General features: G+C 52.9%; 1 protein-coding gene across 4 annotated transcripts in view; it reads left to right on the forward strand.

Moving 5' to 3' along the window:
- Positions 1 to 14,473, forward strand: part of LRSAM1 (leucine rich repeat and sterile alpha motif containing 1) — a 39,742-nt gene that overhangs the window by 20,170 nt on the left and 5,099 nt on the right. For 3 of the 4 annotated variants that reach the window (XR_015243080.1, XM_025929277.2, XM_086684078.1), the window contains exons 15-23: positions 795 to 839; positions 2,777 to 2,847; positions 5,690 to 5,789; positions 7,158 to 7,245; positions 8,225 to 8,299; positions 9,728 to 9,808; positions 11,329 to 11,424; positions 13,370 to 13,468; positions 14,260 to 14,391. Coding sequence is in view for 3 of the 4 variants with exons in the window: in XM_025929277.2 (XP_025785062.1) it covers positions 795 to 839; positions 2,777 to 2,847; positions 5,690 to 5,789; positions 7,158 to 7,245; positions 8,225 to 8,299; positions 9,728 to 9,808; positions 11,329 to 11,424; positions 13,370 to 13,468; positions 14,260 to 14,391 (787 nt within the window). In the remaining variant the exon portion in view is untranslated. The remainder of the gene's footprint in view (positions 1 to 794; positions 840 to 2,776; positions 2,848 to 5,689; positions 5,790 to 7,157; positions 7,246 to 8,224; positions 8,300 to 9,727; positions 9,809 to 11,328; positions 11,425 to 13,369; positions 13,469 to 14,259; positions 14,392 to 14,473) is intronic. The other variant, XM_086684077.1, reaches the window with a different exon arrangement.

Below are 14,473 nucleotides of genomic sequence, written 5' to 3' on the forward strand. Positions count from 1 at the left end.
CTTCACTCCTGCCCCAAGGTTTTCGTTGTTCGGGTCCAATCTTGGTGCTACAATTTGCACCAACCCAAAGAGAAAAGCATCTAATCTGGGCATGACCTGTGTTTTGTCGTGGGACCCACGCCCCCCAGGTTTCCCTGGGGGTCACATCCTGCTCCAATATTTCGGGTTCCAAGTAACATGTTGCCTTGAGGTCAGCCATTCTACCCATAGTGAGATTTGCCTTAACAAATGCTCTCCAAGGTAGGGGCTGCTGGGAGCAGGTCTTGGTGGGGCTTGGGGGAGAGGGAGCCAGATAGAGCTGTCAAGAAGCCTGAGAGAGTCCAGTTGGGGTCCCTTGTGGAAAGCCTCCTGAAACAGGTGTGCCACATCCCCTGTTGCTCCCAGGCTTCCGTTTGCTTTTTCCTTACGGGGCCATCACACAGCAGTCACGTGGGGCCCGAGCAAGCCTGCCGCGTGCCCCACAGTATGCTGTCCTTTCCGGGGTGTCCCAGGAAGCTACCATTTGTTGGATGCTGCTCACATACCAAGCACTTTGCGTATGTTCTCTTAGTCACTCTTTACGAATACTCCATGAAGCCTTCTTATTACGATCCCCTTTTATAGATGAGGAACTGGGGCTTGGCGGGGCTGAGGAACCGGCCCAAGGGCACAGAGCCCCAAGTTCCGGGGCTGAGGGGCCTGGGCCAGTTACTAAGCCCACTCTGCACAGCCAGTGCAGCGAAGGGGAGAACGGTTCTGTTGCAAACAGGCCTGCAGGTGACTACTGCAGGGACCCTTTATGGTTGTCTCCGCAGGCAGAAGAAAAGTTCTGAGATCTTGAAGTCGCTGGAAAATGAAAGGTTAGTGTTTCACTCTAGCCCTTTCTTGGCGTTGCCTTGTGGTGGAGGCAGTGGTCTGGGGAGATAACGTCTTGTGATTCTCAAGGATTATGCCAGAAAGTTTTCCTAAAGCTGTAAGGAGATTCACCTCCTTAGGGAATATTGGGTTAAAAATAAATCACTGCCTGCAAGTTGAACACACATGTACATTCCTGAGAAAAATTGAGACACAAATAAAAATATGTGTGATGTCCAACTATATTGCTAGTGTAAAAAAAATTAGAGGGGCACCTGGGTGGCTCAGTTGGTTGAGCGTCCAACTTCAGCTCTGGTCGTGATCTCATGGTTTGTGAGACTGAGCCCGAGTTGGGCTCTGTGCTGACAGCTAAGAGCCTGGAGCCGGCTTCGGATTCTGTGTCTCCTCTCTCTGCCCCTCCCTTGCTCACGCTCTCTCTCAAAAATAAACATTAAAAAATTTTAAATTAGAGAAAAATCCATTTCTTATTAAGGGAAACACAATCCATTATGGAGTAGAAAACCGGGAGCTATAGTTAACTAAGGCGGAACAGTGTACAATTTCTTCACGACGTGGCACGTATCTGTGCTCAGAAAGCAAAAGGACCCACCCTGAGTGGTTTACCAGAAATTAGAGGTGGTGATCTTTGGGTTTTTTCCTTCGTGTTTTCCCCGTTCGTTGAGATGCACAGCTTCAGTAATTAGGAAAGATGGTAGCTGAGAGGAACGAGCCCCCCATTCTTCTTTCCCCATACCCTCTGTCTTGTCTTCTTGCCCCCCTCCCCACCGGGATTAACTGGAATCCCCCCTGGTTCCCTGGAATCCCAAAATAGCAACATGGACTTAGCTGCAGTCCTTGTGTCTGCCTTTTAGGCCCCTGGCTGCTTGGGAAGAATTCCCACAGGGAGTTCCTGTGGGGTTGCAGGGTAGCCCCTTCACCTGTCCACTGCAGCTTGACCCGGGTGGTCAAGGCCAAGCTGGGTTGTGGCCGACTGGTTTATTTGGCTCATGCTTACCAAGTGCCCTCTCTGCGTTGGGCCCTGTGGGCTCTGCTGTGGGTCCAGCAGCACCAGATGTGGCCTTCCCTTGAGCAGCCTGTGGTCCTGGGCAAGAGGCCAAGGTGATTACATGCTTCTTCCAACAAAATGCGACCCAACAGAGACTTTAGAAGATGTTCCCTCCAGGCCACCATTCCTAGTTTACTCTGGGGGAACGATGTACACACATGCAACGTGCATGTACGTCCATACTTTTTCATTTCCGTTTACTAGATCATGGATGGATTTCAATGCCAAAAGCCTTATTTGTAATAGCTGTAGAATATTCTGCAATATGATTAAATCCTAATTTAATTAGTCCTCTGTGGACATTTAAGTTTCCAGTTTTTCATAATTATAAGCAGTCTTAGAGTGAGCATCTCCTAAATATCCCCCTGTGCATTTATGTGAATATTTTTGTAGGAAATATTCAAAGGACTTCTTGGTAGGTCTTGCCAGATTACCTTCCAGAAGATATTTTGCCAGTTTATACTCCTCTCAGCAGGACATGAACGTGCCCTTTTTACCACCTTAGCTGCTGCTGCTGGTGGGTGGTCCTCAGTTTTCCTAATCTCCCAATCTGGTAGGTGAAAAGATCTTTAGTTATCAGGTATCTCTTTCCATATGTTTGTTGGTCCCCTGCATTTAAGCATCTGTGAAGTGGCCGTCTGTGTCCTTTGCCCACTTTTCTAAGGGAATGTTGAGCTTTTTATGCAAGATACTCCGTGTACAAGGCTGGAGGTAACTGGGTTCCCCTGGAAGTGCGAGATGCCAGCAGGAGCATGCCTAGGCTGGCACATCGAAGAGGACTTCCCGGAGAAGGTGGTGTTCATCTGCTGGGATTCCCCGTTGAAAACGTTACATCTGCTGAACAAAAATGGATGGAGTTTGTTTGTTTGTTTCTAGGATAAGGATGGAACAGTTGATGTCCATCACTCAGGAGGAGACCGAGAACCTGCGGAGGCGTGAGATTGCCTGTGAGTCTCGGGTGGGAGGTACGGGGTCCTGGGAGCAGGGCTTGTCTGACTGGGGGCAGAGGGTGGACTGCCTTCTCTCTGTACGTACGGCAGATGCTGAGCGTGTGTCCTTGAGGGAGGCTGCAAAGTCCAGACATGGAGCGTGGGCCCTGGTGTCAGGCCGACGCAGGAACAAGCCTGTGACCTCAGGGGACTACTGGTCCCTAACTGTTCTGAACCTCTGTGTTCTTCCCTTTAACTGGGGAGGATGACTGTTACCGCCCCCTAGTGTCCTTCTGAAGGTCAGATGAGCTAATACCTGGCATTAAGTGAACATCCCACTGAGGCTGTAGCGTTTCTGTTGTCAAGAGCTGTGGTCGGCCCCACTTGGGCTCCTGGGAGCTGCCCGTCCTGCCATTCCCAGGAGGTGGTCCTGGGGCACCACACTGTCCATACTTAATGAGGGGGGCCTTCCGGTCTGATCCTGAGAGCTCAGAGGATTAAGCCACGTGCCAAGGAAGGCCAGGAGTCAGTTCCTCCTTTTTTAAAATGACTCTCTTTGGACGGCACCATCCTCCTGAGCCTGGATACTAGAGCAGAATGCTGCACACAGGCCCCGCGCCAGGCGCTGTCCACACACCACCTCCCCTCACTACCTCCTGCTGGGGTGTCCTTAACGTCCCTGTTGTAAATTATCCACCACTTAGAAAAAAGAAAACTTGTGTTTGCATCTCCAGAAGATATTTGTCGGTAAATAGATTGGGAATAGTATCGGTGTTGGGAACTTTTGTTTTCGCCTTTCAAACTTCCCTCCCTGTTGCTTAGCTTCTTATAAATGAGCATTTTTGTTGTTAAGTGTTTGTTTTTAAGAAAACATGGGGGGCAGAGCAGAGAGAGAGAGAGACACACCCAGAATCTGAAGCAGGCTCCAGGCTCCGAGCTGTCAGCACAGAGCCCAATGGGGCTCAAACTCACGAACCCTGAGATCATGACTTGAACCAAAGTCAGACGCTCAACCGACTGAGCCACCCAGGCACCCTAAGCATGTAGTTTTTTTAAGTTTATTTATTTATTTAGAGAGCATGCACACAGGGGAGGGACAGAGAGAGAGAAAATCCCAAGCAGGCTCCGTCCACACTGTCAGTGCAGAGCCCAACACAGGGCTCTGTCCCACAAACTGACATCATGACTTGAGCTGAAATCAAGAGTTGGACGCTTAACCACTGAGCTACCCAGGCACCCTGAAAATGAGCATGTGTTTTTATAATGAAAGAATTTTGGTAAAAATAACAAAAAGGCAAGAAAAGGTAATAACCAGAGTAGTTGAGGACATATGTAGTATCAGGCTGCCCTGATAACACACATCCCACAGCCAAAGGGGATGTGAATCAGCAGCATGTTTCTGGAAGGCAGAAAGGGACATTCCTATTTATTCATGGCCTTAAAACTGTACTCTTAAAAATTATTCTTAGGAAATAATCAAATCAGATTGCACAAGGATGTTTGAGCAAGGACGTTTATCATTTAATAATTGCAAAAAGAGTCCAAATGCCCCCAGATAGAAGATCACCTAACTAAACTTTTGTGATCCGGGCACCGCCATCCCCTGCAGCCAAAACCTCACGCTGCCTCGTGGACATGGGGAGGTGGTGACAGACCATGAGAAGTGGTTGTGTTTAGGGTTGTGACATTTGAAAATTTTTTATTGTGGTAAAATATGTAACGTAATGTCTGCCGTTTTAACCACTTTTAATTGTCCAATTCTGTGGCTCGAAGTACATTCATGTTGTTACGCAGCCATCTCCAGAACCTTCCCAAACTGGAATTCTGTCCCCGTTAAACGCTCCTCTCCATCCCCCTCCCCCAGCTCCTGTACAGCACCCCATTCCACTTTGTCTGAATTTGATGACTCTAGATACCCCCACATAAGTGGAGTCCTCCAGCATCTGTCGTTTTGTGACTGCCTTCTTTCACTCAGCATAACGTCCTCGAGGTTCATCCATGTTGTAGCAGGTACCAGTTTCCCTCCTTTTTAAGGCTGTGAATAATATTCCATTGTGGAGGGGCACCTGGGTGGCTCAGTCAGTTGAACATCTGACTTTAAGTGTTTGTTTTTGAGAGACAGCACAAGTAAGGGAGAGGTGGGGGAGGGACAGAGAAAGAGGGAAACAGAGGATCTGAAGTGAACTCTGGACTGACAGCAGAGAGCCTGACACAGGGCTCAACCGTGAGATCATGACCTGAACCAAAGTTAGACTCTTAACCATCTGAGCCACCCAGGAGCCCCTGAGCATCTGACTCTTAATTTCGGCTCAGGTCATGATCTCCTGTTTCATGGGTTCGGACCCCATGTTGGGCTCTATGCTGACAGCACATAGCCTGCTTGGGCCGGACTCCCTCGCCCCGCCCCCGCCCCTCCCCCCGCATGCGTGCTCTCTCAAAGTTAAAAAATATCCCACTGTGTGTATATACCACATTTTGTTTATCAGTGGACACTTGGCTTTCTTCCACCTTTTGGCCATTGTGAATAACAGTGCTACGAACATGAGTGTACGAGTGTTCAGTTCTCTGCTTTCAATTCTTTCATCTTAATTTTTTAAAAATCCATAAATATTAAAAATTGGAAGGATATGTATCAAAATTAATATCTTTGGGTGATAGATGATAGAAGATCTTGTGTGTGTGCTGTTCAGTGTTTTACAATTAGCCTTTCAAGCGTAAGTCACTTGCATCGTTTAAAAAAAGTGGGTTTTTTTTAAGGTTAAGTATGAGGTGGGTGATGAGCAAACCCTCCAAGGCCCCCCGGGAGCGGTGCCCTTTCTCAGCCCACCCCCCCCCCCCCCACCCCCCCGTGTTTCCTCAGCCGCCATGCAGCAGATGCTGACTGAGAGCTGTACAAACCGGCTCATCCAGGTGGCCTACGAGTCCCAGAGGCAGAATTTGGTCCAGCAGGCCTGTTCCAGGTAAGGTAAGGAGAGGCTTCCTGAGTTGGGGTGCTGACTCAGGACCCAGGATCATGGGGTGAGAGCTGGGCTCTGAAGTTCCCGCCTCAGCCATGCTGTCAGGGGCAGGCGGTGACTGGTCTTTGTGGTTTTTCCAGCTGGACCCCATGGTTGTGTCAGGCCATGGTAAAGTGACAGCGCTCACCCCTGCTTCTCCCGCACTTTCGGTGAGCCAGGCGTCCCGCCACGTGGTGTGTGTTAGCTTATTAAATCTACGAGGGACCATGTTGTGACTAGCCCCGTTTTGTCACAACAGCTGAGGCTCAGAGAGACTGTGGGACGCACCCAAGGAAATCTAGCAAGTGGTAGAGCCAGGGTTCAAACCCAGGCAGAGTGGGGGTGTGATCGAGCGTCCGTGTGGGTTGGGAGCAGGGTGTCCTGGAGGGGATGCTAATGGAGTCGCTTTCACACTGGTGGCAGCTTGGGGTCCGGCTGTCCAAGTTCATCACATCTCTGTGGGTTTGTCTGTTGAAGGAGCCACATGTGCCGGCACAGCCAGGGGAGCAAAGCTGTTGGGGCTCAGGAGACGGGCCAGGAGCACAGACTTCCTTGTGTTCCCCCCCCCCCTCGCCCCACCTTCCCCTGTGTCCTCACAGAGGTGAGGTGTGGAGCATCTCTCCCTCCTTTCTTGGTGGTAGCACATCGCGCTTAGGAGCGTGGTGGACAGACCCGCATTCAGGCCCCATTTCTTCTGTCCGTAACCGTGAAGTGCTGGGCCAGTTAGTTTCTCTCCTGAGCCTCAGTTTTCTTATCAGAAAAACAGGGATAAGTCACAGTACCTACCTCTGGAGTTGTTGGAGGATTGAAATAATAAACTCAAAACCAACATTATGCCCAAGTATGGACATACGTGAGGATGCAGGGTTTGAATTTTTGTGCCCAAAGCACTCTACTTGTTCTAAGGGGAGATTCACGACCAGGGCGAGAAATGCTGGGGGCCCACGGTGAGATGTGGTTGTTTTGACCCAGCAGGAGAGCTTTCTCATGGCCCGAGTGGCTCAACTAGGAGGTCAGGAGCTCCATGCTGGTGGTGACATGGCAGAGGCCAGGCCACCACTTCAAAGGGCATTGTAGAGGGGATCCTGATGGAGGGGTGGATGAGCGGACCCGGAGATGGTCTCTCCCAAGTCCCAAGACACATGGACGCCCATCGCCTTCCCTCTAGGGCCACGGGGTTCAGACTAACTCTGTGTCTGTGCCCAGCCCGGGGTGTAGCCCCCCGCGGGTCCTTCTTGAGTATTTTTGAATGAGTAAATGGCTTGTCTTGATCTCCAAGGTCCTTGGCAGAAAATGTTCAGAGAGTGAATTAATTTGCTGTCTTTCTGGCAGCATGGCCGAAATGGATGAGCGATTCCAGCAGATACTGTCATGGCAGCAGATGGATCAGAACAAAGCCATCAGCCAGATCCTGCAGGAGGTGAGCCCTTGCCTAGGGTGTGAGGGTGGGGGGCCCAGGGCGCGAGTGGGGCAGGGGTACAAGGGCGTGAGGGCGGGGGCTCGAGGTGGGCACAGGGAGGGGTGCCTGGAGGGCTCGGTTGGTTAAGCTTCCGACTTTGGTTCAGGTCATGAACTCGCGGTTCGTGAGTTTGAGCCCAGCATCAGGCTCTGTGCTGACAGCCCAGAACCTGGAGCCTGCTTCCGATTCTGTGTCTCCCTTTCTCTCTGCCCTTTCCTGGCTCATGTGCACACGTGCGCTCGCTCGTGCTCTCTCGCTCGCGCTCTCTCTCTCTCAAAAATAAGTAAACTTTAAAAAAAAAAAAAGGGGGGGGTGGGCACAGGGAGTCTGGGGCAGAGCATCAGAAATGGACATGGAGCCCTGTCCTTAGAGAGCTTGTTAAGACCCAAGGTGTTTAGTCCATTTAGAAATGTACAGACTCAGGAAGAGGGGGGCAGAGAAAGGGAGAGGGGGGTGGCTTTCTGATCATGGAGATCTAGAGAAGCATTCCCCATTTCCCTGGCAGGCACCCACTCCCCGTGCTGTGTGGCTCCATCGTAAGGACCCCTCAGGGGCAGGATGTGGTGAACACGCCGTGGGGGTGGAGCCCACAAGAGAGCACTGAGGTGCCTTGAGTTCTTCCAGACTGCACACTTGCATCTGCTCCCTCACCTTCCTCATCAGTGAAATGGGGCAGTAAAAAGCCCCCACATCACTGATTGTGGGAAGTCCGTGTACGATGCAGGAGCAGCACTGAGTGTAGCATCTGGCGCTGATAAGCCTTTCATAAGTATTGTCTCTGAAATGCGAACAAGTGAGCTGAAAAGTCACGTGCTTGCTAGCAGGCAGAGTAGTCCTACATTAAAGTGTTTTTGAGCAGATTTTGAGCCTTCCCCTGGCATGAGCCACTGGGAAAGCGAGGCCGCCAAGCACCTGCTGAGCAGCCCCTGCTGTCTTGCAGAGTGCCATGCAGAAGGCTGCGTTTGAGGCTCTGCAGGTGAAGAAGGACCTCATGCACCGGCAGATCAGGAAGCAGGTGGGTGCTGTGGGCGGTGCCCCCGCCGCCCCCTTCCTGCGTGCTTTCCTGGACGGCATAGGTGGCTCTTTCCCGTGCTGGCTCAGCGAGTGGACTTCCCCAGATGTGACCGGTTCCTTTCCCACGACGCCCTGGGCAGACAGGAAGGGTAGTGCCCGACTGCGGCCTGGAGCCCCTGGGCGGCCTCTGCACCCACCACACTCCAGGCAGGACCCCCTTGCTGGGGAAATGCAGTTGGCTTCACCCCGGCCACCTCTGTCAGCTCAGGTGGAGAAGCTGGAGGGTGGATGGGGTGTCCCACGGGGGCAGACAGGGGTCCCGATGTCCCCGAGGGCGGATGTGCTGAGGTCCCAGCTCTGCCGGCAACCTGCAGGCTCTGCTGGACCCTCTGGGCTTTCTGGAGGGTGCGGTGGACCGTGGGTGCGCAGGCTGGAGACGGAGTCGGCTTTCAGGTCTCGGGAGTGGTCATCACATCCTACTTGGCACACTTTGAATTGTACATTTTTGCATGTGTATTTTTTTCTTTTTATTCTTTTCCTTTTTGGCCAAAACCAACTTCTCACTTTATTTCCCTCTTTAATTTCAACCCCACCTTGCCGGACATGAAGCTCATTCCTCTGACCTGGGGTTGGTTGGGGCCATAGGAACTTAGGGGCAAGAACCATAGGGGTCACAGGCTTAGGGCAGAGGAGTCACTGGCTATGGGGTCTGACCCCCAGACATCCTCACTGTGGGTGATTCTGACCCACCAGGCCACCTGTTCCCCTTCAGACCCTGAGCAGGGACGTCCCCGAGAAAGGGCTCACTTACTGACCTGCTCTGTGTCCTTGAGCAAGTCAGTTAACCTCACTGAGCCTCAACTTCCCCATCTATAAAATGGAGACCAGAATACCTCCTAGTACCCAGAGGAGATTTGATGAAATGACACAGATACAGTACACAGCACAGGCCTCGCACACAGAATGCTCCGTAAGCATCAGCCACTACCATTAATGGTATTACAGTATTACACAGTCCCCTCCGTTACCCTCTGCTCTCCTCTGTGATGGCAGTTACAGGAAGCGAGAGAGTCAGATGCGTACAGCACTCAGGACTTGTGTCTGGTCTGCACTCTGGCCTGAGCCTTAAAGGAAGGCCCGTCTCCATTTCATAAGCTCTTGGCACCCTCTGTGGTCCAGGCCCTACGATCAGCTCCTGAACAACAGTTCACCAGGACAGGCCCGTCCATGTCCCATAAGCGCTCGGGGCCCTGGAATAGCTGATTATTTTAAACTCCCACTGAGAGCTTTCCCAAGGCACCTAAGTCCCCTTCATTCCTGAGCCCCTCGAAAGGTTTCTTAGACCCCACTTGGCCTTCAGAGAGCAGCACAGATTCGAACCTTGGTTAATGTGAATTAAAAAAAAAACCCTGTCTCGTCTTCTGTTTAGATTAAGTTAATAGAAACTGAGTTATTGCAGCTGACACAGCTGGAGGTAAAGAGGAAGTCCCTGGACACAGAGGCATTGCAGGTACGTAGGGCTCCCTGGCCTGTCCCTCCCGCCCCAGAGGAAATCCCCACCCGGGCCCCCCATGCCTCCCTCCCAGCAGCCGCTCCCCAACAGGCAGATGGTCTTCTCCGTGACTGTGATGGGAGCACAGCCTGGGGGCTGAGCTCAGCACAGGCCAAGGTTACGGTCAGGTCAGCCTATTGCTCAGCAGGAGGGTCAGAGGAAAGAGGGTTTCATTGCCAAGGCTCACCCAGACCCATTTCCATCTCTTTGTTTTGAAGGAGGGTCACTGCTGAGCTCCCTGTCTCTCTAAGCCATGCTTCTAGGGTGCTGGTTCAACTCATGGGCTTGACATCCTCTGGGGAAGGAGCTTTCTTGGTGTCCCAAGGATGTCTGGAGGAAAGCGCCCAACTGTTAGTGTGTCACTCCCTGCAGGTGGCTTCTCTGGGAGCCCTGGGCTCGGTGTCCTGCTTGTATAGTGTGGGGGCAGCAGGGACCGGCAGGTGGCGTCCTGGACTGTGTGTCCGGGACCTGGGCCTTCTCCCAGTATAGTCCTGCTTTGTGATCTGCGCAGGCAGGGGAAGAAGGCTGGACTCTGCCCTTCTCTGACCCCTTTCTGCCCAAAGGGGATTGATTAATGGTGTGTGAGGACCTGTGCCCACACCAGGCTTCTGAGCAGAGCCACCTGTCTGTCCCTGTGTCTGTCCTCAGCAGACAAGTCTTAAATTGTCCCCTGGCTTCTCGACTCAGTAAAAGCGTGCTAAGGTCTATAGTCCTGGTCTGTGGGCTGCCACAGGTGTGCCGTGTGACCTTAGGTCACCTCCCCTCTTAGGCCTTCGTTTCTCCCCTCCGTAAAATGAAATAATCTTCAGGCCCAGCCTGTGTCACAGGGCCACCCCACGGGGGTGAGCTCACCAACACAAGGCCCTTTGGGAGCCTTGCCGTGGCCCTCAGAGAGGAGGGGGTTGGGGTAGCTCTCAGAGAAGACACAGCCACCGTACTTGGCAGGTACCCATGTCTCCTGGCCGTTCGAGCTTGTGGGGCTCCCATCTGGGGGGGCCTCCATGGGTTTCCAAGAGTAAGAAACAAGTGGAACAGAGATGCAGGCGAGGGCTTCACTCCAGTTTGCATGTGCCTCCATCTGTGTGAGAGCCTTCCAGACTCCTACGGGGATACACCCCAACCTGCCCTGCTTGTGCTTCTGCCCACATGCCCTGCCTGTAGTCCATGAGACTGCAGTCACACACCTGTGGCTTATCATTTCCTTTGTTTGATGTTTCTTACCATTCCACTGTCGTCAGTCACTAGATCCCATGCCTGGCCTGACCCCCCACGGGGAGAAGATGGGGAGGGGATGCCCAGACGGAGGGGCCCTTTGGCTGTGTCCCCCAGCGCTCAACCTAATTGAGTTGGGCCCACTGTGGGGTCCCTGCTGCCGGGCTTGGAAAAGGCAGGGAGGGGTGGGACTTGCCACTCCCTGGGGACTCTGGGCGCCAGAGCTATGCACTTCCAGCGGCACTGGGCCTGCTCTTGTGTTCCAGGAGATGATCTCAGAGCAGCGCTGGGCCCTGAGCTCCCTGCTCCAGCAGCTGCTCAAGGAGAAGACGCAGCGGGAGGAAGAGCTCCGGGAAATCCTGGTGCGCTCGGCTTCTGCGTCCCGGTCGCACATGGGTTCGCTTTCCCTAAACACACTTGCCATTCTTAGAAGCATTTTTGTTCAAGTAATAGTGGCTCATCAGAGAAAAAATGGGATGTACAGAGGAAAAGAATCTCCCTCCCGAGAGTTCTCGAAAGCTAACACTGGGATGTGTGTTTTCTAAACACTGCGATGCATCTTTATAAGCTGTGCGTGGATGTTCTGTGTAAGCCTCAGATGGAGCACATCCCTTTAGAACTAGCTTCTCTGCGTCTGTTCTCTTCGTGTCTCTGAAATGTCCTCTGCGCTCTCCCAGGCTGCGTGTGGATGGGCCATCGTAGCCTCTTGCCCAGAATTCACGCTACCTCCAGTTTCTCACTTTTCTGAGCAGTGCTGTCTTTGTAGCTAAGTGTTGACAATGGCCGTGAGTATTCATTCAAAGCAGATGCCCAGGAGGGGACTTTCTGTGTCCAGGGCAGGCTGTTTAATAAGCTTTTGACAGGAGATACCCAGCTGTCCCCTGTACCCAAATGGGTTTGAGGCTGGCACATTGTCAGAGTGGCAGAGCCCCATTTAAGGGTGGCAAGTTGGGGTCATTTTCACCAGACCCCTGTGGGCATCTGAGTGGTGGAGACGGAGGCCAGGCCCGCCAGCTGGGGCTCAGAGACTCGGTCGCTCCTATGGTGTCCTCGCTGCTCCAGACATCCTCTGAGCTCCTGTGGGCAGAGCCCCTGCAGACTGCAGGGAAGGAGGGAGACCAGCTTCCACAGCCCCCCACCAGCCCTTGTGATGTGCTGAGGCCAGTCAGAAGCTGCCTGTTCCTCACCATCCCCCACTGCCATAGCCTGCAAGTTGCATTAACATGCGAACAGTGCGTTAGCCTCATGCAGCAGCTGCCATGTGCTCTGGTCCTGTGCTCCTGCCCTCGAGGGGCCTCAGAGGACTCCCCATCCAGGGAAGGAAGAACCACCTCAGCAGATGGTGACTGTCAGGGTCATGGGCTCCAGAAGAGTGCTGTGGCTGCAGCCCAGGGAGGGTAGGGACCAGCAGAGGGGAGCAGCTCCCCAAGGTCTGGGAGGGACCACCAAAGGACAGCCAGGCCCCCCCAGGGGATGGGGGAAATGCCTGTGTTGAAGTCCTGCAGCCCACATCTTATTTGGTCCCCACCGTGTGGCCACAGTCCTGGCTCCTGGCTGGCTTGCTCAGAGTACAAGTCTTAAGGCAAAACAGACTTGTGTCCAAGTCCTGGCCCTGACCACGGGCAGCTTTCACCTGAGCAGGTTCCTGGTCACTCTGAGCCTCCCTTTCCTCACCTGTGCAGTTGCCCCCCCCCCCCCCCACCGGCCACCAGAGCTGTGCAAATTAAGGAAAATGGCATCTCGGTGCATAGTGGGGTCTGGCACACAGCACTCTGAAAACATTCGCTGCTGCTGTTAGTATCCTTTGTTCACAGCCCCGGCCCCAGCGCCTAGAACCATGTGTGGTCTAGAACAATACTCAGTGACTGCTTGTTCATGGAGGAATGAAGGAACCTGTTTCAGTACCTTGTCTAATGTTTTAGCTTTGTCAGAAGGGTGAAGCCCATTCTAGAAGCTCATATTGTCCTTAGAATCCTATTTTGTCTCCCTGCCTGTCACAAGCTCCTGAGCCCAAGTAGGGGGCCTGCAGAGCGTGGTGCCAGGTGTCTGCAGCCCAGATTCAGGCCCCGCCCCCAGATGGTCCCTGGCTGAGGTTGCTCACAGCAGAAACGGGGGTAGAGGGACTTCCTGCCTTTCCCGTTCAGTAGTTTAAACAGTGAGGCCATGGTGGCTGGGAACATCGTTTGTAAATTAGCAAACACCGCCCCACTCCCTGCACCTGCCCAGAGCATCATTTACAGTTGCCACGGTCATTAGACTTTTTATTTACTGATTTATAGCTGATGGTACTTGTTTTGTCCCTGGCAGACAGAGTTAGAAGCCAAAAGTGAAACCAGGCAGGAAAATTACTGGCTGATTCAGTATCAACGGCTTTTGAACCAGAAACCCTTGTCCTTGAAGCTGCAGGTAAGGGCTGCTGGCACCCACCCTTCCCGAGAGCCCTCCTGTGCCTTGGTGATATCTGGGTTCTTGATCTTTCTAGTTTATTTCTGTTCACATTTCTGGGGACAAGTGCGCTAAGCCCTGGAGGGACAGAAGAGAGAAGGACGGGTGCATTCATCTGGTCAGAGGCCAACACAGGTGGGCCACAGGAGCTGCCTACAGACACCTGCCGTGGGCAGGACGGAGATGCCCCCCAACACACACACACTGGTTTTTGTTGGGGCGCCTGGGTGGCTCAGTTGGTTAAGCGGCTGACTTCGGCTCAGGTCATGATCTCGTGGTTCGTGAGTTCGAGCCCCGCGTCGGGCTCTGTGCTGAGAGCTCGGAGCCTGGAGCCTGTTTCCGATTCTGTGGCTCCCTCTCTCTGACCCTCCCCCATTCATGCTCTGTCTCTCTCTGTCTCAAAAATAAATAAACGTTAAAAAAAAAAAAAAAATAATGGGCAGTTCGCCAGGCGTATACCTAATAGATCATCTCAGTGTTTGTAGACAACTGCATAGCATTTAGTATCTGGATGAACCCTCGTTATTTTAAACAGCCCCCTCTTGATAGGTACTTGATTGCTCACCATGTTCCCATTTCCAGGTAGAGTGGCAGTGAGCTTCCTAGTACCTTTATCTCTACTTCCGTATGCATTTTTGTAGGAAAGATGCCAAGGAAACCCATCCTAAGTACATCCGGAGCCTTTGTTTGCCACTGTAAGTAACGAGGTCTCGTTTGCCTGCACTCAGCTTCCCCGTGGGTCTGTCCTGCAGGAAGAAGGCATGGAACGCCAGCTGGCGGCCCTCCTGGTGGATCTGTCGGCTGAACACTACCTGCCCATCTTTGCCCACCACCGCATCTCCCTGGACACGCTGAGCCGGATGAGCCCTGGGGACCTGGCCAAGGTGGGAAGCAGCAGCCCCTCAGGGGAGGTTGAGGGGTGAACCGAGCCGCTGTCCGATCCGCCGAGAGTCGACTTACTCTGGT

Source organism: Puma concolor, chromosome D4, assembly GCF_028749965.1.
Source record: "Puma concolor isolate L17-30 chromosome D4, mPumCon1.1.hap2, whole genome shotgun sequence".
In the NCBI taxonomy this organism is placed as follows: domain Eukaryota; kingdom Metazoa; phylum Chordata; class Mammalia; order Carnivora; family Felidae; genus Puma; species Puma concolor.